The sequence below is a fragment of the Hypanus sabinus genome, chromosome 31 (assembly GCF_030144855.1).
Source record: "Hypanus sabinus isolate sHypSab1 chromosome 31, sHypSab1.hap1, whole genome shotgun sequence".
In the NCBI taxonomy this organism is placed as follows: Eukaryota; Metazoa; Chordata; class Chondrichthyes; order Myliobatiformes; family Dasyatidae; genus Hypanus; species Hypanus sabinus.
In genome coordinates this window covers 35,879,191-35,906,737 of record NC_082736.1, presented here as the reverse complement: position 1 = coordinate 35,906,737, position 27,547 = coordinate 35,879,191, and the positions used below count along the sequence as shown (strand labels likewise).

Sequence of the window (27,547 nt, the reverse complement as noted above, 5' to 3'; positions counted from 1 at the left end):
GATTGAGCGATTCATCCGAATATCTACACGGATTTTAGAAAGGCATTCGACAATGTAGGCTCGTTCTGAAAGTTGGGGCATGAGATCCAGGGAATCTTGGCTGTGTGGATTCAGAATTGGCCTGCAACATAGAAGGCAGAGGATGGCTGTACATGGCTAAAGGATAAAGAGGGCAACATGTGCCTGGAGGCAGAGGAGGTTGGGGAGGTCCTAAATGTATACTTCGCTTCAGTATTCACAAGTGAAAAGCATCTTGATCAGGATGAGGTCGAGTTGAGTGGGCCTGTGTGCTGGACAATGTGGAGATTGAGGAAGAAGAAGTACTGGATCTTCTTAAAAACATTAAGATTGATAAATCCCCAGGGCTGGATATGATACTCCCCAGGTTGTTGTGGGAATTGAGAGAAGAGATCGCAGGAGCATTAGCCATGATCTTTGAATCCTCTTTGGCTACAGGGGAAGTGCTGGAGGACTGGAGAATGGCAAATGTAGTTCCCTTGTTTAAAAAAGGTAATAGGGAGAAACTTGGGAACTACAGACCGGTGAGTCTTACGTCAGTGGTCGGAAAACTACTGGAAAGGATTCTTAAGGATAGGATCAACGAGCATTTGGAGAAGTACTGTCTACTCATGGATAGTCAACGTGGCTTTGTGAAGGGAAGATCGTGCCTCACAAGCCTGATTGAGTTTTTTTAAAGAGGTAACAAAAGAAATTGATGAGGGGAGAGCAGTGGATGTGGTCTACATGGACTTTAGTAAAGCATTTGACAATGTCCCTCATGAGAGACTCATCCAGAAAGTCATGAGGCATGGGATAAATGGAACCTTGGCTGTTTGGATAAAAAATTGGCTTAAAGGCAGAAAGCAGAGGGTAGTTGTGGAAGGAAAGTATTCTGCCTGGAGGTTGGTGACCAGTGGAGTGCCGCAGGGATCTGTCCTGGGACCCCTGCTATTTGTGATTTTTATAAATGACCTGGATGTAGAGGCGGAAGGATGGGTGAGTAAGTTTGTGGATGACATGAAGATTGGAGGAGTTGTGGATGGAGCTGTAGATGGTCGAAGGTTACAAGAGGATATAGACAGGCTGCAGAGTTGGGCAGAAAAATGGCAGATGGAGTTCAATCCGGATAAGTGTGAGGTGATGCATTTTGGAAGGACAAACCAGAAGACTGAGTACAGGATTAATGGTCAGTTACTTAAGAATGTAGATGAACAAAGGGACATTGGGGTTGAAATCTATACATCCCTCAAGGTCGCTGCACAGGTTGGTAGGGTAATTAAGAAGGCCTATGGGATGCGAGGCTTCATTAATAGGGGTATTGAGTTCAAGAGTAGAGAGGTCATGTTGCAACTGTACAAATCTCTGGTGAGATTTAGAGTATTGAGACTTGGAGTATTGTGTTCAATTCTGGTCACCTCACTATAGGAAGGATGTGGAAGCTATGGAGAGGGTGCAAAGGAGATTTATCAGGATGCTGCCTGGATTAGAGAGCATGGCTTATGTGGTTAGGTTGAGTGAGTTAGGGCTTTGCTCTTTGGAGTGGAGGAGGGTGAGAGGTGACTTGATAGAAGTGTACAAGAAGGTAAGAGGCATAGATTGAGAGGACAGCCAGAGACTTTTTCCCAGGGTGGAAATGGCTAATTTGGAGGAGGCACAATTTAAGCTGAGGAAAGTTTTTGGGGGGGGGGGGTCAGAGGTAATTTTGAGAGAGTGGGATGCCCTGCCATGGGAGATGGTAGTGCAGATACATTAATGGTATTTAAGAGACTCTTATATAGGCACGTGGATGATAGAAAGATGGAGGGTTTTGTGGGAGGAAAGGGTTAGATTGATGTTGGAGTAGGTTAAATATTGTGGGCTGAAGGGCCTGTACTGCGCTGTAATGTTTTATTTCCTACAACAGGCAGCGTCTGTGGAGGAAGAAACTGGCGCTGCTTCAGATCCATCGCTATTCAGCATAACTACCTTCAGGACAGGAAAGAAGATTAACCAGTCATGGATGCCTCCTCTCCATCCCACCTCCCCCACTCCCAACAGCACAGAAACAGGCCCTTCAGCCCGCCTGGTCTGTACTGACTGGGATTGTCCATCTATCCTGGTCTCATTTGCCCTCAATGCCTTTCCTGTTTGTGCACCTGTCCAAACACATTTTAAACATTGTTAATGTACCAACGTCCTCATTTCTCTGTAATCAGATGGTGGGTCAAGGGGCCTGTTCTATGAAAACAGGGTACTGGAGGGGCAAGTACAAGGAGGCAGTATACTTAAGGGAAAAGATCCCTAATGGTGTTGCTGAGCAGAGGGATCTTGGGATCCAAGTTGACAGCTCCTTGAAAGTGGCTCCACAGGTCGATAGGGTGGTTAAGAAGGCTTATGGAATGTTTGCTTTTATTAGTCGAAGCATTGAGTTCAAAAGTCAAGAGGTTATAATAACTTTATAAAACTCTAGTGAGGTTGCATCTGGAGAATTGCACACAGTTCTGGTTGCCCCACTATCGGAGAGATGTTGAGGCCTTGGAGAGGGAGCAGAAGAGGTTCACCTCGATGCTGCCTGGTTTAGAGGGTGTGTGCTATCACGAGAGGCCGGACAAACTTGGGTTGTTTTCTCTGGAGTGTCAGAGGCTGAGGGGAGATCTGATCGAGGTTTATAAGATTATGAGAGGCAGAGACAGAGTGGACGGAGAGTATCTGTTTCCCAGGGTTGCAATGTCTAACACCAGAGGGCACGCATTGAGGGTGAGAGGAGGTCAATTCAAAGCGGATGTGACTGGTAACATTTTTACTCAGAGAGGGGTGGATGCCTGGTAGAGGCAAATACATCAGAGGCTTTTCAGAGCCATTTGGATTGGCACATGGACGTGAGAAAGATGGAGAGGTATGGACATGGTGTAGGTAGAAGAGATTAATGTTTGGGTGTTTTAAATTTGATTTTTAGCTGGGTCAGCACAAAATTGTGGGCCGAATGGCCTGTTCCTGAGCTGTACTCTCCTATGCTCAGTTTTGCCTTCTGTGCCAATGTTATTTCCACTAGGAATGGATATGGCCTTCTGATCCAACCCAAGACCATGGTGAATCCAATGACAACCCTGCCAAAAGCTCAAAGTCCATTGGGTCTGTTACTGATCCTTTGGTATTCGTTTAGTTTATTGACAGATTTGCCCGGGGCAATAGGGTGAGAGCTGTAACCTTTCCCAGCTCTCTTTCTGTACGGAGTTAATATGTAACCATGGATTCCTCTCACAAGGTGTTTGGTGCACTCTCCATCCGCCGGGGTGCTGCGTTCAGGAGTCCGGACAGTCTGTCGCAATTGTGCGAGGCCACAGTTGCAGACCCCTGTTCAGAAAGACAGCACAGGGAGGCTTACAAAGACATCGCCAGGACTCGAGGGACTGAATATGGAGAGAGGGTGATCAGATTGGGATGTTCCTCAGTGGGGCATAGGAAATTGAGGGGTGACCTTATAGAGATGTATAGAACTACAAGGGACACAGAAAGGGTGTAGGAGACTGAGGGGTGACCTTATAGAGGTGTGTAAAACCATGAGGGACACAGATAGGGTGTAGGAGACTGAGGGGTGTCCTTATAGAGGTGTGTAGAACCATGAGGGACACAGATAGGGTGTAGTAAGCTGAGGGGTGACCTTATAGAGGTGTGTAAAACCATGAGGGACACAGATAGGGTGTAGGAGACTGAGGGGTGTCCTTATAGAGGTGTGTAGAACCATGAGGGACACAGATAGGGTGTAGGAGACTGAGGGGTGACCTTATAGAGGTGTGTAGAACCATGAGGGACACAGATAGGGTGTAGGAGACTGAGGTGTGAGCTTATAGAGGTGTGTAGAACCATGAGGGACACAGATAGGGTGTAGGAGTCTGAGGGGTGACCTTATTGTGGTGTGTAGGACCATGAGGGACACAGACACAAACATGGAAAACCTACAGCACAATACAGGCCCTTCAGCCCACAATGCTGTGCTGAACATGTACTTACTTTAGAAATTACCTATGCTTACCCATAGCCCTCGATTTTTCTGTGCTCTGTACATGTCCAGGAGTCTCTTAAAAGACCCTATCGTATCCGCCTCCACCACCGTCACCAGCAGCCATTCCACGCACTCACCACTCTCTGCGTAAAAAACTTACCCTTAACATCTCCTTTGTACCTACTTCCAAGCACCTTAAAACTGCCCTCTCATGTTAGCCATTTCAGCCCTGGGATAAAGCCTCTGACTATCCACACGATCAATGTCTCTCATCATCTTATACACCTCTATCAGGTCACCTCTCATCCTTTATCACTCCAGGAGAAAAGGCTGAGTTCACTCAACCTATTCTCATAAGGCATGCTCCCCAATCCAGGCAACATTCTTGTAAATCTCCTCTGCTCCCTTTCTATGGATTCCACGTCCTTCCTATAGTGAGGCAACCAGAACTGAGCACAGTACTCCAAGTGGGGTCTGACCAGGGTCCTTATAGCTGTAACATTACCTCTCAACTCTTAAACTCCATCCCACGGTTGATGAAGGCCAATACACTGTATGCCTTCTTAACCATAGTCAACCTGCGCAGCAGCTTTGAGTGTCCTATGGACTCAGACCCCAAGATCCCTCTGATCCTCCACACTGCCAAGAGTCTTACCATTAATGCTATATTTTACCATCATATTTGACCTACCAAGATGAACCACCTCACATTTATCTGGGTTGAACTCCATCTGCCACTTCTCAGCCCAGTTTTGCATCCTATCAATGTCTCTCTGTAACCTCTGACAGCCCTCCACACTATCCACAACACAGATGAGCCACTGGTGAGAGCTGAGAGTCTGGTGGGGACCAAAGGTGAGGGAGCTGACCCAGAATAGACATGATAAGCCTCTTCAGCAGAGTAGTTAACCCTCGCTGGGCACCTTTAGAATGTTGAAAAGACTAGACAGAGTAGATGTGGAAAGGATATTTCCCATGGTGGGGGACACCAGGACAAGAGGGCACAGCCTCAGGATAGAGCAGCGTCCATTTAAAACGGAGATGTGGAGAAATTTCTTTAGCCAGAGGGTGGTGAATTTGTGGAATTTATTACCACAGGCAGCTGTGGAAGCCAAGTTGTTGGGTGTATTTAAGGCAAAGGTTGATAAGTTCTTGACTGGACATGCGTCAAAGGTTACTGGGAGAAATCTGGGGAGGAGGCTGAGGACGGGGAGGAAAGGAGCAGTCGTGATTTAATGGTGGAATAGACTCGATGGGCCAAATGGCCTAATTCTGGTCCTATGTCTTATGGACTTATACCATAAACACATCCCCCCTCTCCCGAACTCATATACACAGTTGCAAGTGGCCACATCTCTATCTTAAAAGTACACATCTTAAAGGTACACAGATAGACACACACTCACACACCACGTCCTCTGTCAAAATAAGTTGCTGGAGGAACCCAGTAGGGGGAAGAGACATTCGATTGTCCGGGGATCTGAAACACTGAGTTCCCATTCCCCTCCTCTGATGATGTCCGACCCTCTGTCCCCCATCAAATTGCTTTGTCCGCCCTGGGTTCTGGCGTCACCGCGCCGCCCACCGCCAGCTGGGCCGTGCCACTGAGGACACGTGCAGGGGAAGTAGGGCAACGGCCCTCGCAGTAAAAGGTTAAACCGAGTCTGGTCCGAAGGTCAGCTCTGCAGTTAAGGAGGTGATGTGCTCTGGTTGAAAATTCACCCATGCTGTTAAATCTGGAAAAAAAAGTTGACAGAAGGTATTGGATTCGGCCGAGTCCATCCCGGGTAAAGCCCTCCCCACCACTGAGCACACCAACATGGAGCATTGACACAGGAAAGCAGCATCCATCGTCAGGGACACCCCACCACCCAGGCCATGCTCTCTTCTCGCTGCTGCCACTGGGAAGGAGGTACAGGAGCCTTGGGACCCCCACCACCAGGTTCAGGAGCAGTTATTACCCCACGACTGTCAGGCTCCTGAACCGGTGTGGGTAACTTCACTCAGCTCAACATTGAACTGATTCCTCAACTCACCTTCAGGGACTCTTCACAACTCGTGTTCTCATTTGCAACTTGTCAGCTTTTGCGTATCGATAGGTTGTCCCGTCTTTGATCAGTCTAAGTAAATTTATTATTAAAGTACGCGAGGGTCACTTGACACCAACACTGAGATTCATTTTCTTGCGGGCATTCACAGTAGGACCGAGAAATACAATAGAATCGATGAAAAACTACACACAAGGGCTGAAAAACAACCAACGAGCAAAAGAGAAACTGTGTAAATACAAAAAAGGTGGATAAGACTGAGAACAGGAGTTTTAGATGTGAGTCTGTAGATTGTGGAATCAGCTCAGAGTAGAGGCGAGTGAAGTTATCCACACCAGTTCAGGAGCCCGATGGTCAAGAACCTGCTGCTGTGAGTCCTGAGGTTCCTGTACCTTCTACCTGATGGTTGAGGGGTAATAACTGTTCCTGAACCTGGTGGTGTGGGACCTGATGGCTGAGGATAATAACTGTTCCTGAACCTGGTGGTGTGGGACCTGATGGTTGAGGGGTGATAACTGTTCCTGAACCTGGTGGTGTGGGACCTGATGGCTGAGGGGTGATAACTGTTCCTGAACCTGGTGGTGTGGGACCTGATGGTTGAGGGGTAATAACTGTTCCTGAACCTGGTGGTGTGGGACCTGATGGTTGAGGGGTAATAACTGTTCCTGAACCTGGTGGTGTGAGTCCTGAGGCTCCTGTACCTTCTACCTGATGGTTGAGGGGTAGTTACTGTCCCTGAACCTGGTGGTGTGGGACCTGATGGTTGAGGGGTAGTAACTGTCCCTGAACCTGGTGGTGTGGGACCTGATGGTTGAGGGGTAATAACTGTTCCTGAACCTGGTGGTGTGGGACCTGATGGTTGAGGGGTAATAACTGTTCCTGAACCTGGTGGTGTGAGTCCTGAGGCTCCTGTACCTTCTACCTGATGGTTGAGGGGTAGTTACTGTCCCTGAACCTGGTGGTGTGGGACCTGATGGTTGAGGGGTAGTAACTGTCCCTGAACCTGGTGGTGTGGGACCTGATGGTTGAGGGGTAATAACTGTTCCTGAACCTGGTGGTGTGGGACCTGATGGTTGAGGGGTAATAACTGTTCCTGAACCTGGTGGTGTGAGTCCTGAGGCTCCTGTACCTTCTACCTGATGGTTGAGGGGTAGTTACTGTCCCTGAACCTGGTGGTGTGGGACCTGAGGCTCCTGTACCTCCTTCCTGATGGTTGAGGGGTAATAACTGATCCTGAACCTGGTGGTGTGGGACCTGATGGTTGAGGGGTAATAACTGTTCCTGAACCTGGTGGTGTGAGTCCTGAGGCTCCTGTACCTTCTACCTGATGGTTGAGGGGTAGTTACTGTCCCTGAACCTGGTGGTGTGGGACCTGAGGCTCCTGTACCTCCTTCCTGATGGTTGAGGGGTAATAACTGATCCTGAACCTGGTGGTGCGGGACCTGACGCTCCTGTACCTTCTACCTGATGGTTGAGGGGTAATAACTGTCCCTGAACCTGGTGGTGTGGGACCTGATGGTTGAGGGGTAGTAACTGTTCCTGAACCTGGTGGTGTGGGACCTGATGGCTGAGGGGTAATAACTGTCCCTGAACCTGGTGGTGTGGGACCTGATGGTTGAGGGGTGATTAGTTCCTGAACCTGGTGGTGTGGGTCCCGATGGTTGAGGGGTAATAACTGTTCCTGATCCTGGTGGTGTGGGACCTGACGCTCCTGTACCTTCTACCTGATGGTTGAGGGGTAATAACTGATCCTGAACCTGGAGGTGTGAGTCCTGAGGCTCCTGTACCTTCTACCTGATGGTTGAGGGGTAATAACTGTTCCTGAACCTGGTGGTGTGGGACCTGAGGCTCCTGTACCTCCTTCCTGATGGTTGAGGGGTAATAACTGATCCTGAACCTGGTGGTGTGGGACCTGATGGTTGAGGGGTAATAACTGTTCCTGATCCTGGTGGTGTGGGACCTGAGGCTCCTGTACCTCCTTCCTGATGGTTGAGGGGTAATAACTGATCCTGAACCTGGTGATGTGGGAAACTGTTCCTGATCCTGGTGGTGTGGAACCTGAGGCTCCTTTACCTCCTGCCTGATGGCAGCAGTGAGAAGAGAGCACGGCCTGGGTGGATTTATGGGTGTTTTTCCATAAATTCCATTGGATCCTTTATTTTTCCGTAAATGCCTGCAAGAAAAAGAATCTCAGGGCACTATATTGTAACCGATGTGCATTTTGATCATAACTTTACTTTCAATTTGAAATCTAGTGCTGGCTGGGTAATGAGATGTTCTGATGAAGGGTTGAGGCCTGAAAGGTCGACTGTTTATTTATGCCCCAGAAATAGAACATAGAACTATTGCACCATTCTCTGTGTAAAAAACACTACCTCTAGCATCACCCCCCCCGCCATACTTCTCTCCAATCACATTAAAATTAAGCCCCCTTGCATCAGCCATTTCCACCCTGGGAGAAAAGCCTCTGGCTGTCCACTCGATCGTCTTGTATCAAGTCGCCTCTCTTCCTCCTTCACTCCAAAGATAAATGTATCGCCACAGTACAGTAGTGGTTACCATGACAGCTGGGGTCATCAGAGTTCAGAGTTCAATCCCAGTGCCCCCCCCCCAAGCACGTGCTTCCCGTGTGTGTGTGTGGGTTTCCTCCAGGTGATCAGGTTCCCTCCCACAATCCAAAGATGTACCAGTGGGTAGGGTAATTGGTCCTGTGATTAGGCTAGGGGTTAAATTGGTGGGTTGCCGGGTGGCGAGCCTTTGGTGGGCCGGAAGACCCCGTTCTGCACTGTTTCTCTAAATAGCTCACTCAACCTTTCCTCAAAAGACACAAAGTGAGACGCCGGGGGGTGATAGGGAGAAGAGGTTAAAGACTGAAGAAGAAGCAATCTGATAGGTCAGGACAATGGACCACTGCAGAAAGGGAAGGAACCTGGTTCCACCTGTCACCTGCTGGGCTGAGGTCCTTCAAGGAACCTCGACTGTTTATTTCTCTCCATAGATGCTGCCTGACCTGTTGAGTTCCTCCAGCAGTGTGTGAGTGAGCATTTGCAGAATCTTCTGTTTAGGTATCGAGGTGAGATGTTTTACCTGGTGCTTTTGGTTGTCAGGTTCGGACGGCGGATGCTCCTACTGTCATCCCAACTTCTGATGGCGGTGTCCGGGACGTGCGGCGCCTTCTCCTCCTCCTTCCCACTCTACTGCTTCTGGAGGGTCCTGTCAGGAATGGCGGTGTCAGGGATGATTCTCAACACAGTGTGCCTGGGTGCGTGAGACCTTACGATCAGAATTCGGCTTTTGACCCATGTTCCCTTCCATCACGGCTGATTTATTATCCCTCTCAACCCCACTGTCCTGCCTTCTCCCCTTAGCCTTTAACACCCTGACTAATCAAGAACCAATCAACCTCCACTTTAAATATACCCAATGAGGACCTTCACAGCTGCCTATGGCAATGAATTCCACAGATTTATCACCCTCTGGCTAAAGAAATTCCTCCTCATCCCTGTTCTAAATGGACGTCCCTCTATTCTCCAAGGCCAGCACATCCTTTCTTAGATTAGTGGCCCAGATCTGCTCAGAATACGTGAGCCGCCCGTAGTGTGCTTGCTCACTGTGTCGTGCCTCCATCCTCAGAGGTGGAGTAGAGGTGGGTGAACCTCAGATCACCACTGGGGTTTGGTTCGGAAGTGTTGGATTGGGAAGTGTCCCTGTTGTGCCCCGGGACCCTTCCAGGGAAAATGGGAGCCAGGCAAGAGGAGATCACTCTTCCTGCCCCCAGCAATGAGATAGCTCGCGCTCTCTCTCTCTCTCTCTCTCTCTCTCTCTCTCTCTCTCTCTCTCCCTCTCTCCCTCTCTCCCTCTCTCCCTCTCTCCCTCTCTCCCTCTCTCCCTCTCTCCCTCCCTCTCCCTCTCTCCCTCCGCCGCCCCCCCCCCCCTTCCACTCACACACGGCCGCATTGCTAAGCTCTGCTCACTCTTCCAATAAAATAAGTCACTGAGATTCACTCCGAGTCTCTCTGGCTCAGGAGAGACCCTCTATCGGCTCGCTACACAGTGACGTTCTCGCTTCTTCCCCATTCAGTCATCGAGTGGATCCCGACGGAACTCCGGATACGTGCCATTACACTTTGCAACTACTGCTACACCTTCGGCCAGCTGATCCTGCCCGGCATTGCGTACGGAATCCCAGACGGCCGCTTGCTTTTCCTGGCCCTCTCCGTGCCTTTTTACATTTTCTTCCTCTACTCTTGGTAAATCCCGCGTGAGGCGCGTCAGTGATGGGTTCCCGTGGGAGGCACTGTGTGAGTGTGTGTGTGGGGTTCCTTCCCAAAGTACCTGGGTCAACAACTATTGGTAGGAGGGAGACTTGGACAGACCAAACACTAGAGAACACGGATCATGGAACATAGAACACAGACCACAGAACACAGAATGTAGAACACAGAACGCTAGACACAGAACACAGAATGTAGAACACAGAACGCGAGACACAGAACACAGAATGTAGAACACAGAACACGAGACACAGAACACAGAATGTAGAACACAGAACACGAGACACAGAACACAGAATGTAGAACACAGAACGCGAGACACAGAACACAGAATGTAGAACACAGAATACGAGACACAGAACACAGAATGTAGAACACAGAACACGAGGCACAGAACACAGAATGTAGAACACAGAACGCGAGACACAGAACACAGAATGTAGAACACAGAACGCTAGACACAGAACACAGAATGTAGAACACAGAACGCTAGACACAGAACACAGAATGTAGAACACAGAACGCTAGACACAGAACACAGAATGTAGAACACAGAACGCGAGACACAGAACACAGAATGTAGAACACAGAACGCGAGACACAGAACACAGAATGTGGAACACTGAACACTAGACACAGAACACAGAATGTAGAACACAGAATGCGAGACACAGAACACAGAATACGAGACACAGAACACAGAATGTGGAACACAGAACGCTAGACACAGAACACAGAATGTAGAACACAGAACGCAAGACACAGAACACAGAATGTAGAACACAGAATACGAGACACAGAACACAGAATGTGAAACACAGAACGCGAAACACAGAGCACAGAGTGTGGAACACAGAACGCGAAACACAGAGCACAGAGTGTGGAACACAGAACACGAAACACAGCACAGAGTGTGGAACACAGAACGCGAAACACAGAGCACAGAATGTAGAACACAGAACACAGAATGTAGAACACAGAACGCGAAACACAGAGCACAGAATGTGGAACACAGAACGCGAAACATGGAACACAGAACGTAGAACATGGACTGCGAGACACGGAATGTAGAAGAGAGAAAACTGAGAGATGAAAAGATAAAGGTTTGCTTTAGTTATTACATGGACATTGAAACATACAGCAAAATGTGTTGTTTGCATCAATGACCGACACATTCTGAGAATGTGCAGGGGGCAGCCCACAACAGTTGCCATCAACATAGCATCTCCACAAACTTACTGCCCCTAATGAGGGAGAAAAACGGGGTGAGCGTACAAACTCCTTATAGACGGCGGTGGGGATTGAATGTGGTCGCTGGTGCTGTAAGTTATTGGGCTAACCGTTATGCTATCGTGTGTGCTGGTTGTTAATACAAGTAAGACATCTCATACCTATGACAAATAAATGAATCTGAAATATCACCCAAGCAAATGATAAGACCATATGGCATAGGGAGCAGAATTAGGCCATTTGGCCCATCAAGTCAGCCATTCCATTATGGCTGATTTATTATCCCTCTCAATCCCACACTCCTGCCTTCTCTCCGTAACCTCTTATGCCCTGACTAATCAAAAACCTATGAACCCCTGCTTTAAATGTACCCAACATCTTGATCTTTGCAAACATCCTCAGCAAAGAATTCCACAGATTCACCTGGTTAAAGAAACTCCTTCTCATCTCTTTTGCAAATCCTACTCATTCTAAACATCCTCTCCACACTCATTCTATCTGTGCCCTCTGGTCCTAGAATCCCCACTACAGGAACAATCCACTCCACATCCACTCTATCTGTGTCCTCTGGTCCTAGACTCCCCCACTATAGGAAACATCCTCTCCACATCCACTCTATCTGTGTCCTCTGGTCCTAGAATCCCCCACTAGGAAACATACTCTCCATATCCACTCTATCTGTGTCCTCTGGTCCTAGACTCCCCCACTATAGGAAACATCCTCTCCACATCCACTCTATCTGTGTCCTCTGGTCCTAGACTCCCCCACTATAGGAAACATCCTCTCCACATCCACTCTATCTGTGTCCTCTGGTCCTAGACTCCCCCACTATAGGAAACATCCTCTCCACATCTACTCTATCTGTGTCCTCTGGCCCTAGACTCCCCCACTATAGGAAACATCCTCTCCACATCCACTCTATCTGTGTCCTCTGGCCCTAGACTCCCCCACTATAGGAAACATCCTCTCCTCATCCACTCTATCTGTGTCCTCTGGTCCTAGACTCCCCCACTATAGGAAACATCCTCTCCACATCCACTCTATCTGTGTCCTCTGGTCCTAGACTCCCCCACTATAGGAAACATCCTCTCCACATCCACTCTATCTGTGTCCTCTGGCCCTAGACTCCCCCACTATAGGAAACATCCTCTCCACATCCACTCTATCTGTGTCCTCTGGCCCTAGACTCCCCCACTATAGGAAACATCCTCTCCACATCCACTCTATCTGTGTCCTCTGGTCCTAGACTCCCCCACTATAGGAAACATCCTCTCCACATCCACTCTATCTGTGTCCTCTGGCCCTAGACTCCCCCACTATAGGAAACATCCTCTCCACATCCACTCCATCTGTGTCCTCTGGTCCTAGACTCCCCCACCACAGGAAACATCCTCTCCACATCCACTCTATCTGTGTTTCCTGGTCCTAGACTCCCCCACTATAGGAAACATCCTCTCCTCATCCACTCTATCTGTGTCCTCTGGTCCTAGACTCCCCCACCACAGGAAACATCCTCTCCACATCCACTCTATCTGTGTTTCCTGGTCCTAGACTCCCCCACTATAGGAAACATCCTCTCCTCATCCACTCTATCTGTGTCCTCTGGTCCTAGACTCCCCCACTACAGGAAACATCCTCTCCACATCCACTCTATCTGTGTCCTCTGGTCCTAGACTCCCCCACTACAGGAAACATCCTCTCCACATCCACTCTATCTGTGTCCTCTGGTCCTAGAATCCCCCACTTTAGGAAACATCCTCTCCACATCCACTCTATCTGTGTCCTCTGGTCCTAGACTCCCCCACTATAGGAAACATCCTCTCCATATCCACTCTATCTGTGTCCTCTGGTCCTAGACTCCCCCACTATAGGAAACATCCTCTCCACATCCACTCTATCTGTGTCCTCTGGTCCTAGACTCCCCCACTATAGGAAACATCCTCTCCACATCCACTCTATCTGTGTCCTCTGGTCCTAGACTCCCCCACTATAGGAAATATCCTCTCCACATCCACTCTATCTGTGTCCTCTGGCCCTAGACTCCCCCACTATAGGAAACATCCTCTCCACATCCACTCCATCAGTGTCCTCTGGTCCCAGACTCCCCCACCACAGGAAACATCCTCTCCACATCCACTCTATCTGTGTTCCCTGGTCCTAGACTCCCCCACTATAGGAAACATCCTCTCCTCATCCACTCTATCTGTGTCCTCTGGTCCTAGACTCCCCCACTAAAGGAAACACCCTCTCCACATCCACTCTATCTGTGTCCTCTGGTCCTACACTCCCCCACTACAGGAAACATCCTCTCCACATCCACTCTATCTATGTCCTCTGGCCCTAGACTCCCCCACTATAGGAAACATCCTCTCCACATCCACTCCATCTGTGTCCTCTGGTCCTAGACTCCCCCACCACAGGAAACATCCTCTCCACATCCACTCTATCTGTGTTCCCTGGTCCTAGACTCCCCCACTATAGGAAACATCCTCTCCTCATCCACTCTATCTGTGTCCTCTGGTCCTAGACTCCCTCACTACAGGAAACATCCTCTCCACATCCACTCTATCTGTGTCCTCTGGTCCTAGAATCCCCCACTTTAGGAAACATCCTCTCCACATCCACTCTACCTGTGTCCTCTGGTCCTAGACTCCCCCACTATAGGAAACATCCTCTCCATATCCACTCTATCTGTGTCCTCTGGTCCTAGACTCCCCCACTATAGGAAACATCCTCTCCACATCCACTCTATCTGTGTCCTCTGGTCCTAGACTCCCCCACTATAGGAAACAACCTCTCCACATCACTCTATCTGTGTCCTCTGGTCCTAGACTCCCCCACTATAGAAAACATCCTCTCCACATCCACTCCATCTGTGTCCTCTGGTCCTAGACTCCCCCACCACAGGAAACATCCTCTCCACATCCACTCTATCTGTGTTTCCTGGTCCTAGACTCCCCCACTATAGGAAACATCCTCTCCTCATCCACTCTATCTGTGTCCTCTGGTCCTAGACTCCCCCACTACAGGAAACATCCTCTCCTCATCCACTCTATCTGTGTCCTCTGGTCCTAGACTCCCCCACTACAGGAAACATCCTCTCCACATCCACTCTATCTGTGTCCTCTGGTCCTAGAATCCCCCACTTTAGGAAACATCCTCTCCACATCCACTCTATCTGTGTCCTCTGGTCCTAGACTCCCCCACTATAGGAAACATCCTCTCCATATCCACTCTATCTGTGTCCTCTGGTCCTAGACTCCCCCACTATATGAAACATCCTCTCCACATCCACTCTATCTGTGTCCTCTGGTCCTAGACTCCCCCACTACAGGAAACATCCTCTCCACATCCACTCTATCTGTGTCCTCTGGTCCTAGACTCCCCCACTACAGGAAACATCCTCTCCACATCCACTCTATCTGTGTCCTCTGGCCCTAGACTCCCCCACTATAGGAAACATCCTCTCCACATCCACTCTATCTGTGTCCTCTGGCCCTAGACTCCCCCACTATAGGAAACATCCTCTCCACATCCACTCTATCTGTGTCCTCTGGTCCTAGACTCCCCCACTATAGGAAACATCCTCTCCACATCCACTCTATCTGTGTCCTCTGGTCCTAGACTCCCCCACTATAGGAAACATCCTCTCCACATCCACTCTATCTGTGTCCTCTGGCCCTAGACTCCCCCACTATAGGAAACATCCTCTCCACATCCACTCTATCTGTGTCCTCTGGCCCTAGACTCCCCCACTATAGGAAACATCCTCTCCACATCCACTCTATCTGTGTCCTCTGGTCCTAGACTCCCCCACTATAGGAAACATCCTCTCCACATCCACTCTATCTGTGTCCTCTGGCCCTAGACTCCCCCACTATAGGAAACATCCTCTCCACATCCACTCCATCTGTGTCCTCTGGTCCTAGACTCCCCCACCACAGGAAACATCCTCTCCACATCCACTCTATCTGTGTTTCCTGGTCCTAGACTCCCCCACTATAGGAAACATCCTCTCCTCATCCACTCTATCTGTGTCCTCTGGTCCTAGACTCCCCCACCACAGGAAACATCCTCTCCACATCCACTCTATCTGTGTTTCCTGGTCCTAGACTCCCCCACTATAGGAAACATCCTCTCCTCATCCACTCTATCTGTGTCCTCTGGTCCTAGACTCCCCCACTACAGGAAACATCCTCTCCACATCCACTCTATCTGTGTCCTCTGGTCCTAGACTCCCCCACTACAGGAAACATCCTCTCCACATCCACTCTATCTGTGTCCTCTGGTCCTAGAATCCCCCACTTTAGGAAACATCCTCTCCACATCCACTCTATCTGTGTCCTCTGGTCCTAGACTCCCCCACTATAGGAAACATCCTCTCCATATCCACTCTATCTGTGTCCTCTGGTCCTAGACTCCCCCACTATAGGAAACATCCTCTCCACATCCACTCTATCTGTGTCCTCTGGTCCTAGACTCCCCCACTATAGGAAACATCCTCTCCACATCCACTCTATCTGTGTCCTCTGGTCCTAGACTCCCCCACTATAGGAAATATCCTCTCCACATCCACTCTATCTGTGTCCTCTGGCCCTAGACTCCCCCACTATAGGAAACATCCTCTCCACATCCACTCCATCTGTGTCCTCTGGTCCCAGACTCCCCCACCACAGGAAACATCCTCTCCACATCCACTCTATCTGTGTTCCCTGGTCCTAGACTCCCCCACTATAGGAAACATCCTCTCCTCATCCACTCTATCTGTGTCCTCTGGTCCTAGACTCCCCCACTAAAGGAAACACCCTCTCCACATCCACTCTATCTGTGTCCTCTGGTCCTAGACTCCCCCACTACAAGAAACATCCTCTCCACATCCACTCTATCTGTGTCCTCTGGCCCTAGACTCCCCCACTATAGGAAACATCCTCTCCACATCCACTCCATCTGTGTCCTCTGGTCCTAGACTCCCCCACCACAGGAAACATCCTCTCCACATCCACTCTATCTGTGTCCTCTGGTCCTAGATTCCCCCACTACAGGAAACATCCTCTCCACATCCACTCTATCTGTGTCCTCTGGTCCTAGAATCCCCCACTTTAGGAAACATCCTCTCCACATCCACTCTATCTGAGTCCTCTGGTCCTAGACTCCCCCACTATAGGAAACATCCTCTCCATATCCACTCTATCTGTGTCCTCTGGTCCTAGACTCCCCCACTATAGGAAACATCCTCTCCACATCCACTCTATCTGTGTCCTCTGGTCCTAGACTCCCCCACTATAGGAAACATCCTCTCCACATCCACTCTATCTGTGTCCTCTGGTCCTAGACTCCCCCACTATAGGAAACATCCTCTCCACATCCACTCTATCTGTGTCCTCTGGCCCTAGACTCCCCCACTATAGGAAACATCCTCTCCACATCCACTCCATCTGTGTCCTCTGGTCCTAGACTCCCCCACCACAGGAAACATCCTCTCCACATCCACTCTATCTGTGTCCTCTGGTCCTAGACTCCCCCACTATAGGAAACATCCTCTCCACATCCACTCTATCTGTGTCCTCTGGCCCTAGACTCCCCCACTATAGGAAACATCCTCTCCACATCCACTCCATCTGTGTCCTCTGGTCCTAGACTCCCCCACCACAGGAAACATCCTCTCCACATCCACTCTATCTGTGTCCTCTGGTCCTAGACTCCCCCACTACAGGAAACATCCTCTCCACATCCACTCTATCTGTGTCCTCTGGTCCTAGAATCCCCCACTTTAGGAAACATCCTCTCCACATCCACTCTATCTGAGTCCTCTGGTCCTAGACTCCCCCACTATAGGAAACATCCTCTCCACATCCACTCTATCTGTGTCCTCTGGCCCTAGACTCCCCCACTATAGGAAACATCCTCTCCACATCCACTCCATCTGTGTCCTCTGGTCCCAGACTCCCCCACCACAGGAAACATCCTCTCCACATCCACTCTATCTGTGTTCCCTGGTCCTAGACTCCCCCACTATAGGAAACATCCTCTCCTCATCCACTCTATCTGTGTCCTCTGGTCCTAGACTCCCCCACTAAAGGAAACACCCTCTCCACATCCACTCTATCTGTGTCCTCTGGTCCTAGACTCCCCCACTACAAGAAACATCCTCTCCACATCCACTCTATCTGTGTCCTCTGGCCCTAGACTCCCCCACTATAGGAAACATCCTCTCCACATCCACTCCATCTGTGTCCTCTGGTCCTAGACTCCCCCACCACAGGAAACATCCTCTCCACATCCACTCTATCTGTGTCCTCTGGTCCTAGACTCCCCCACTACAGGAAACATCCTCTCCACATCCACTCTATCTGTGTCCTCTGGTCCTAGAATCCCCCACTTTAGGAAACATCCTCTCCACATCCACTCTATCTGAGTCCTCTGGTCCTAGACTCCCCCACTATAGGAAACATCCTCTCCATATCCACTCTATCTGTGTCCTCTGGTCCTAGACTCCCCCACTATAGGAAACATCCTCTCCACATCCACTCTATCTGTGTCCTCTGGTCCTAGACTCCCCCACTATAGGAAACATCCTCTCCACATCCACTCTATCTGTGTCCTCTGGTCCTAGACTCCCCCACTATAGGAAACATCCTCTCCACATCCACTCTATCTGTGTCCTCTGGCCCTAGACTCCCCCACTATAGGAAACATCCTCTCCACATCCACTCCATCTGTGTCCTCTGGTCCTAGACTCCCCCACCACAGGAAACATCCTCTCCACATCCACTCTATCTGTGTCCTCTGGTCCTAGACTCCCCCACTATAGGAAACATCCTCTCCACATCCACTCTATCTGTGTCCTCTGGCCCTAGACTCCCCCACTATAGGAAACATCCTCTCCACATCCACTCCATCTGTGTCCTCTGGTCCTAGACTCCCCCACCACAGGAAACATCCTCTCCACATCCACTCTATCTGTGTCCTCTGGTCCTAGACTCCCCCACTACAGGAAACATCCTCTCCACATCCACTCTATCTGTGTCCTCTGGTCCTAGAATCCCCCACTTTAGGAAACATCCTCTCCACATCCACTCTATCTGAGTCCTCTGGTCCTAGACTCCCCCACTATAGGAAACATCCTCTCCATATCCACTCTATCTGTGTCCTCTGGTCCTAGACTCCCCCACTATAGGAAACATCCTCTCCACATCCACTCTATCTGTGTCCTCTGGTCCTAGACTCCCCCACTATAGGAAACATCCTCTCCACATCCACTCTATCTGTGTCCTCTGGTCCTAGACTCCCCCACTATAGGAAACATCCTCTCCACATCCACTCTATCTGTGTCCTCTGGCCCTAGACTCCCCCACTATAGGAAACATCCTCTCCACATCCACTCCATCTGTGTCCTCTGGTCCTAGACTCCCCCACCACAGGAAACATCCTCTCCACATCCACTCTATCTGTGTTTCCTGGTCCTAGACTCCCCCACTATAGGAAACATCCTCTCCTCATCCACTCTATCTGTGTCCTCTGGTCCTAGAATCCCCCACTTTAGGAAACATCCTCTCCACATCCACTCTATCTGTGTCCTCTGGTCCTAGACTACCCCACTATAGGAAACATCCTCTCCACATCCACTCTATCTGTGTCCTCTGGCCCTAGACTCCCCCACTATAGGAAACATCCTCTCCACATCCACTCCATCTGTGTCCTCTGGTCCTAGACTCCCCCACCACAGGAAACATCCTCTCCACATCCACTCTATCTGTGTTCCCTGGTCCTAGACTCCCACACTATAGGAAACATCCTCTCCTCATCCACTCTATCTGTGTCCTCTGGTCCTAGACTCCCCCACTAAAGGAAACACCCTCTCCACATCCACTCTATCTGTGTCCTCTGGTCCTAGACTCCTCCACTACAGGATACATCCTCTCCACATCCACTCTATCTGTGTCCTCTGGTCCTAGACTCCCCCACTATAGGAAACATCCTCTCCACATCCACTCTATCTGTATCCTCTGGTCCTAGACTCCCCCACTATAGGAAACATCCTCTCCACATCCACTCTATCTGTGTCCTCTGGTCCTAGACTCCCCCACTACAGGAAACATCCTCTCCACATCCACTCTATCTGTGTCCTCTGGTCCAAGACCCCCCCTCTATAGGAAACATCCTCTCCACATTCACTCTATCTATGTCCTCTGGTCCTAGTCTCCCCCACTATAGGAAACATCCTCTCCACATCCACCCTATCTGTGTCCTCTGGTCCTAGACTCCCCCACTATAGGAAACATCCTCTCCACATCCACTCTATCTGTGTCCTCTGGCCCTAGACTCCCCCACTATGGGAAACATCCTCTCCACATCCACTTTATCTGTGTCCTCTGGTCCTAGACTCCCCCACTATAGGAAACATCCTCTCCACATCCACTCTATCTGTGTCCTCTGGCCCTAGACTCCCCCACTATAGGAAACATCCTCTCCACATCCACTCCATCTGTGTCCTCTGGTCCTAGACTCCCCCACCACAGGAAACATCCTCTCCACATCCACTCTATCTGTGTTTCCTGGTCCTAGACTCCCCCACTATAGGAAACATCCTCTCCTCATCCACTCTATCTGTGTCCTCTGGTCCTAGACTCCCCCACTACAGGAAACATCCTCTCCACATCCACTCTATCTGTGTCCTCTGGTCCTAGACTCCCCCACTACAGGAAACATCCTCTCCACATCCACTCTATCTGTGTCCTCTGGTCCTAGAATCCCCCACTTTAGGAAACATCCTCTCCACATCCACTCTATCTGTGTCCTCTGGTTCTAGACTCCCCCACTATAGGAAACATCCTCTCCATATCCACTCTATCTGTGTCCTCTGGTCCTAGACTCCCCCACTATAGGAAACATCCTCTCCACATCCACTCTATCTGTGGTCCTAGACTCCCCCACTATAGGAAACATCCTCTCCACATCCACTCTATCTGTGTTCCCTGGTCCTAGACTCCCCCACTATAGGAAACATCCTCTCCTCATCCACTCTATCTGTGGTCCTAGACTCCTCCACTAAAGGAAACACCCTCTCCACATCCACTCTATCTGTGTCCTCTGGTCCTAGACTCCCCCACTACAGGATACATCCTCTCCACATCCACTCTATCTGTGTCCTCTGGTCCTAGACTCCCCCACTGTAGGAAACATCATCTCCACATCCACTCTATCTGTGTCCTCTGGTCCTAGACTCCCCCACTATAGGAAACATCCTCTCCACATCCACTCTATCTGTGTCCTCTGGTCCTAGACTCCCCCACTATAGGAAACATCCTCTCCACATCCACTCTATCTGTGTCCTCTGGTCCTAGACTCCCCCACTACAGGAAACATCCTCTCCACATCCACTCTATCTGTGTCCTCTGGTCCAAGACCCCCCCCTCTATAGGAAACATCCTCTCCACATTCACTCTATCTATGTCCTCTGGTCCTAGACTCCCCCACTATAGGAAACATCCTCTCCACATCCACTCTATCTGTGTCCTCTGGTCCTAGACTCCTCCACTATAGGAAACATCCTCTCCACATCCACTCTATCTGTGTCCTCTGGTTCTAGACTCCCCCCACTATAGGAAACATCCTCTCCACATTCACTCTATCTGTGTCCTCTGGTCCTAGACTCCCCCCACTATAGGAAACATCCTCTCCACATTCACTCTATCTAGGCCTTTCAATATTTGAAAGGTTTCAATGAGATCCCCTCTCATTTTTCGAAACTCCAGCGAGTAAAGGCCCACGGCCATCAATGCTCCTCAGATGTTACCAGAATCATTGTCATGAATCTCCTCTGGACCCTGTCCAATGACAACACATCCTTTCTCGGATATGAGGCCTAGATTTGCTGACATCTCCAAGCATAGTCTGAACGGTGCCTTGTAATGCCTCAGTGTTACATCCCTGCGTTTATATTCTGAACGGAGACAGTCTGTGTAAAGGTTTATCCAAACTGCAGTCCTGCTGTATTCTGTTCCCAACCTTAGAGAGTTATGGTGTAGAGTGGAGAAGTTCAGAACATGTACAGAGAGAAATTGCCAGGGTTAACGCCTGAAATACCCTGTTTACAGGTGGATTCCCGAGTCCGCCCGGTGGCTCGTGATGAACAACAAGATTGATGTGGCTCTCAAAGAGCTCAAGAGAGTGGCGAGGATGAACGGCAAGAAGGAGGAAGCCGAGGAGATAACAGCAGCGGTGAGTGCTGATGGGAAACAGGTTCCCTGTCGTCAGCAACGGGTATCCCAATAGGAAGCTTGTGGAGTGGCCTCAGTAATGGGCAGGGTGCTCAATCGTTCAGTGTGTATCATTCAGTACACCATGCATCCATATACACAGGAATATACTGCACACAAAGGGAATTATACCATACACAGAAGGTCCCACAGTCCACAGGATAACCCTACACACAGGGGATTGTACCGTACACATGGGGGATTATACCATACACGCAGGGGGAATATACTCTACACACAGGGGGATTACACTGTACACCCGGGGGATTATACCGTACACACGGGGGGAATATACTCTACACACAGGGGGAATACACTGTACACCTGGGGGATTATACCGTACACACGGGGGGAATATACTCTACACACAGGGGGAATACACTGTACACATGGGGGATTATACCGTACACACGGGGGGAATATACTCTACACACAGGGGGAATACACTGTACACCCGGGGGATTATACCGTACACACGGGGGGAATATACTCTACACACAGGGGGAATACACTGTACACCCGGGGGATTATACCGTACACACGGGGGGAATATACTCTACACACAGGGGGAATACACTGTACACCCGGGGGATTATACCTTACACATGGGAAGTAGAGTGGTAAGAGCCAGAGAGTGGTGAATCTGGGGAATCTGCTGCCACGGGTGCCTGTGGAGGCCAAGTCATCGGGTATATTTAATAGACTCTTCACTGGGCAGGACATGAAGGGTTACGGGGAGGAGACTGGGGCCTGAGAGGGAAAATGGATCAGCCATGATGATATGGCAGAATAGACTCAAAGGGCCAAATGGCCTAATTCTGCTCTGATTCCATCAGGGAGGAGGATTCAGGACATTAGGGCAAGGACTGTTATGATGGAAATCCACCAAGGCGAACAGGCCGGACCCTTCCCCTCCCCTTGGCTGACGAGTCTGAGGCTCGGGCAGCACCGCGGCCTAGCGGTTAGCACAGTTGTTTCACAACACCAGCAACCACGGATCCCGTGAGGAGTTTGTACGTTCACCCCGTGACTGCGTGGGCCTCCTCCCGCCGTACTGGTTAGTCAGTCAGGTGTAATTGGACTGCGCGGGATCATTAAACCGAAATGGCCTGTCACCACAGTGTGTCTCTAAATGAAATAAAGAAACCAGGGTTCACGGCCCTGGACCGAGGGCTTGCACGGTATGTTCCCGTGTGTGAAGTTGCAACGTTGAGGCTATAGAAAGCACTGGTGAGGCCTCAGCAGTTCTGGACCTCCTATCCAAGAAAGGATGTGCTGACATTGGAGCAAGTTCAAAGATAAGTGATTCTGGGATTGAAATGCTTGTCATATGAGGAGTGTTCTATGTCTCTGGGCCTCTACTCACTGGAATTCAGAAGAATGGGGGGGCGGGGGTCCTCACTGAAACCGATCGAAAGGTGAAGGGCCTTGATAGAGTGGAGGCGAGGACAGCATGCTTCCTGTGGTGTGGGGCAGTCTAAGACCAGAGGGCACAGCCTCAGGATAGAGGGGTGTCCTTTTAGAACAGAGAAGAGGAGGAATTTCTTTAGCCAGGGGTGGTGAATCTGTGAAAATCTTTGCCATAGGCTGTCTAGGCCGTCACTGGGTATATTTAAGGCAGGGGTTCATGGATTCTTGATTGGTCAGGGCATGAAGGGATACGGGGAGAAGGCAGGAGAATGGGGCTGAGAGGAAAATGGATCAGCCATGATGGAATAGTGGGATAAAGTGGATGGGCCAAATGGCCTAATTCTGTCCCTATATCTTATGGTCTTATATTCATCTGTGTGTGTGGTATCTTTCTGTGTTGCATTTTACACAATATATTCCCATGTGCATGGCATACCCGTGTGATGCTCATCTATGTATGCATGTTGTACTGCTCAGTCTACCGTACACACCAAACATGGAGGAGTTTCTTCGCTCAGAGGGTGGTGGCCTAGCCCAGGGAACCAGGGAGACTCACTCACCGAGGTGGGGGAGAAGGGCAGGAAACTGGTGCTGGGGAAGGGCTGGAGTAAGGGAGGGAGGAACACGTTCGAAGGGCCGAGTGGCCATCTCCAGCTCTGATCTCATACGCTCCTATATTCCCAAAGTTCCTCAAGTCCAGCATGGAGGCGGAGCTAACATCCAGCAAGGGGACGTACAACGCCTTTGACCTGTTCAAAACTCCCACAGTCCGCAGGATAACCTTCTGCACCATGTCCATCTGGTAGGTCATTTACCTGTCCTATCCTCTGTGCTCCTGGGAGTTTAGAAAAATAGGGGAGGGGAGTCACCTGATTTAACCTGTGAATTTCCTGAGGGGGGGCTTGACAGGAGATGTCTCTGCTCGAGAGCCTCAATGGAGGGGACGGGGCTGTAGGGGGCTGTATTTTCTATTTAAAGCTACAGTGTTGAACAGCCCCTTCCAGTGCTCCGAGCCACGGTGCCCAGCACCCCCTTAACCCGAGCCTAATCATGGGACAACTTACAATGACCAGTTAACCTCTGCCATTTCTTTCAGTACCCTGGGATGCATTCTATCAGGACCATGGGATTTGTCTATCGTCAGCCCTCTGACTGTGGGAGGAAACCCGGGCACCTGGAGGAAACCCACATGGAGAACGTACAAACTCCTTGGAGACCATGGCAGAACTGAACTCAGAACTCTGATGCCCCTGATGCTGTAATAGCATCCTGCAAGCCACTAACCCCCTTTAAGTGAACGTAGGTCCCTTGGAGGATGAGAAGGGGGAATTAATATTAGGTAATGAGGCTTTAAATGACTATTTTGTGTTGTTCTTCACAGTGGAGGACACGTCTAACATGCCAAAGAGAGATGTTATGAATACAATGGGAGGTGAGGACCTCAATACGAAAGCTATCACTAAAGAGGTAGTGTTGAGCAAACTTGTGGGCCTAAGGATAGGTAAGTCCCCTGGTCCTGATGGAATGCATCCCAGGAAACTGAAGGAAATGGCAGAGATTATAGTCGAGGCTTTGGTGATAATTTACCAAAATTCTCTGGTCTCTGGGCAGGTCCTGGCGGATTGGAAGAAGGCAAATGTCGCACCAGTGTTCCAGAAAAGGGTGCAGGCAAAAGGCAGGAAACTGTAGCCCACACGAGAAAATCTGTCAGGAATTATAGATGGGGAGCCCAGTTAGTTTAACACCTGAAGCTGAGAAAATGCTTGAAGCTATCATTAAAGAAGAAATAGTGAGGCATCTGGAAAGAAATGGATCCGTCAGACAGACGCAGAATGCATTCAGCAAAGGCAGGTCCTGTTTGACAAACTTACTGGAGCTCTTTGAGGATATAATGAGCACAGAGGATAGAGGGGAACAGATGGACATTATATACTTGGATTTCTGGTAGGCATTTGATAAGACTTATCCATAAGATAAGGATGTATAGAGTTGGGGGTGATGTATCAGCATAGATAGAGGATTGGTTAACTAATAGAAAGCAGAGAGTTGGGATGCATGGGTAGTTCTCTGGTTGGTAATCAATGGTGAGAGGTGTGCCACAGGGGCCGATGCTGGGCCTGCAACTGTTCACAATATACATTAACAATCTGGAAGAGGGGAACGAGCAGAGTGTATCTAAGTTTGCTGACGACACTAAATTGAGTGGGAAAGCAAATTGTTCAGAGGATACGGAGAGCTTGCAGAGAGATATGGATAGATTAAATGTGTGGGCAAGGGTCTGGCACATGGCATGCAACGTCAGTAACTAGGAGGTCATCCACTGTGGAAGGAAAATGGAAGATCACATTATCGTTTAAATGGTGAAAGATTACAGCATGCTGCTGTGCAGAGGGACTTGGGAGTGCTTGTGCATGAACCACAGAAGATTGGTTTGCAGGTACAGCAGGCTATCAAGAAGGCAAACGGGATGTTGGCCTTCATTGCTGGAGGGATTGAATTGAAGAGCAGGGAGGCCATGCTGCAACTGTACAGGGTACTGGTGAGGCCGCACCTGGAGAACTGTGTGTAGTTCTGGTCTCCGTACTTGAGGAAGGATATACTGGCTTTAGAGGCAGTGCAGAGGAGGTTCACCAGGTTGATTCCAGAGATGAGGGAGTTAGACCAGGAGGAGAAACTGTTGCCTGGGACTGCAGTTGGTGGAATTCAGAAGAAAGACAGGAGATCTTACAGAAACATTTAAAGTTATGAGGAGATTATTATAGAAAATTATGTTTCTATAAGGATAGGTAAGATAAAGGCGGGAAAGTTGTTTCCAATGGTAGGTGAGACTAGAAATAGGGGACTCAGCCTCAAGATTTAGGGGAGTAGATTTAGGGTAGAGATGAGGAGGAACTGCTTTTCCCAGAGGGTGGCGAATCTGTGGAATTCTCTTGCCCAGGGAAGCAGTGGAGGCTACATCAGTAAATATATTTAAGACAAGGTTGGATAGATTTTTGCACAGTGGGGGAATGAAGGGTTATGGGCGGAAGGCAGATAGGTAGTGATCAGCCGTGATCTTACTGATTGGCGGGGCAAGCTCGACGGACCAGATGGCTGAATCCTGCTCCGATTCCTTATGATCCTATGCCACCCTCAGGGATGGCACATCAGCGAACCACTTGACAACGCCAGCAGTTAAGTTCAGAGTTCGAGTTCAACCACTGCCCGTCAGGAGTTTGCACGCTCTCTCCCAGTGACCCTCAGATTCCCTCAGAGCGTTCCGATTTCCTCCCACAGTGCAAAGACAGACGGGTCTGGGTCGGTGAGTCATGGGCTCGCTGTGTAGGTGGCTGCCCCCAGCACATCCACTCTATCTGTGTCCTCCGGTCCTAGACTCCCCCACTATAGGAAACATACTCTCCACATCAACTCTATCTGTGTCCTCTGGTCCTAGACTCCCCCACTATAGGAAACATCCTCTCCACATCCACTCTATCTGTGTCCTCTGGTCCTAGACTCCCCCACTATAGGAAACATACTCTCCACATCAACTCTATCTGTTTCCTCTGGCCCTAGACTCCCCCACTATAGGAAACATCCTCTCCATATCCACTCTAACTGTGTCCTCTGGTCCTAGACTCCCCCACTATAGGAAACACCCTCTCCACATCCACTCTATCTGTGTCCTCTGGTGCTAGACTCCCCCACTATAGGAAATATCCTCTCCACATCCACTCTATTGAGGCCTTTCAGTATTCGATAGGTTTCAAAAAAGATTCTCCCTCATTCTTTAAAACTCCAGTGAGTAGAGGTCTGGAGCCATCAGACAATCCTCATACATTAATCCCTGGACCCTGTCCAATGCCAGCACATCCTTTCTAAGATAAGGGATCCAAAACTGCTCACAATACTCTACAAGCATTCTGACCAAGGCGTGATAAAGCTTCAGCTTTACATTCTTCTTTCACGTGAGGAAGGGCCGTTAGAGGGAGTTCCTGGGTTTATTTGAAGGGCCAAGTCCCCATAACCTTTGTCCCTATGGGTATTGGTGAGACCCGTTCTAGTGAATCTTCTCCCCTGTCTCATAGGTTCTCAACGAGCTTCTCGTACTATGGACTGGCAGTGGACCTGGAAGGGTTTGGAGTTGACATCTACCTGATCCAGCTCATCTTCGGAGCGATAGACATCCCTGCTAAGCTGGTGGGTGTTTGCACCATGAGTTACATCGGCAGGAGATTCACGCAAAGTGCTTCCCTCATCCTGGCGGGGTTGGTTATCCTGATTAACATCTTCGTCCCAAAAGGTCAGTGCTACCAGTTGGAATTTGCCCACTCTGATTGGCCACATTAACTGCCAGCCATGTGG

At 49.7% G+C, this 27,547-nt stretch overlaps 1 protein-coding gene and 1 long non-coding RNA gene across 9 annotated transcripts in view; one reads left to right on the top strand and one right to left on the bottom strand.

The window, feature by feature from the left end:
* LOC132384087 (solute carrier family 22 member 6-A-like) overlaps positions 1-27,547 on the top strand; it is a 43,454-nt gene extending 15,907 nt beyond the window's left edge. For both annotated transcript variants that reach the window (XM_059955420.1, XM_059955421.1), the window contains exons 4-8: positions 9,138-9,292; positions 10,112-10,280; positions 21,632-21,755; positions 23,890-24,005; positions 27,271-27,547. In XM_059955420.1, the coding sequence (XP_059811403.1) occupies positions 9,138-9,292; positions 10,112-10,280; positions 21,632-21,755; positions 23,890-24,005; positions 27,271-27,532 (826 nt within the window). In that variant the 3' untranslated portion in view covers positions 27,533-27,547. The remainder of the gene's footprint in view (positions 1-9,137; positions 9,293-10,111; positions 10,281-21,631; positions 21,756-23,889; positions 24,006-27,270) is intronic.
* Positions 2-27,476, bottom strand: LOC132384088 (uncharacterized). 7 transcript variants are annotated; one of them, XR_009508845.1, is made up of 3 exons: positions 27,338-27,476; positions 9,118-9,288; positions 2-5,718 (listed from the first exon to the last, which is right to left on the bottom strand). It is a non-coding gene; the product is annotated as an uncharacterized LOC132384088 (long non-coding RNA). The 7 variants fall into 7 exon arrangements; XR_009508848.1 differs by lacking the exon at positions 27,338-27,476 and adding an exon at positions 24,791-26,862 and having other exon boundaries at positions 9,118-9,243; XR_009508849.1 differs by lacking the exon at positions 27,338-27,476 and adding an exon at positions 10,176-10,296 and having other exon boundaries at positions 9,118-9,243.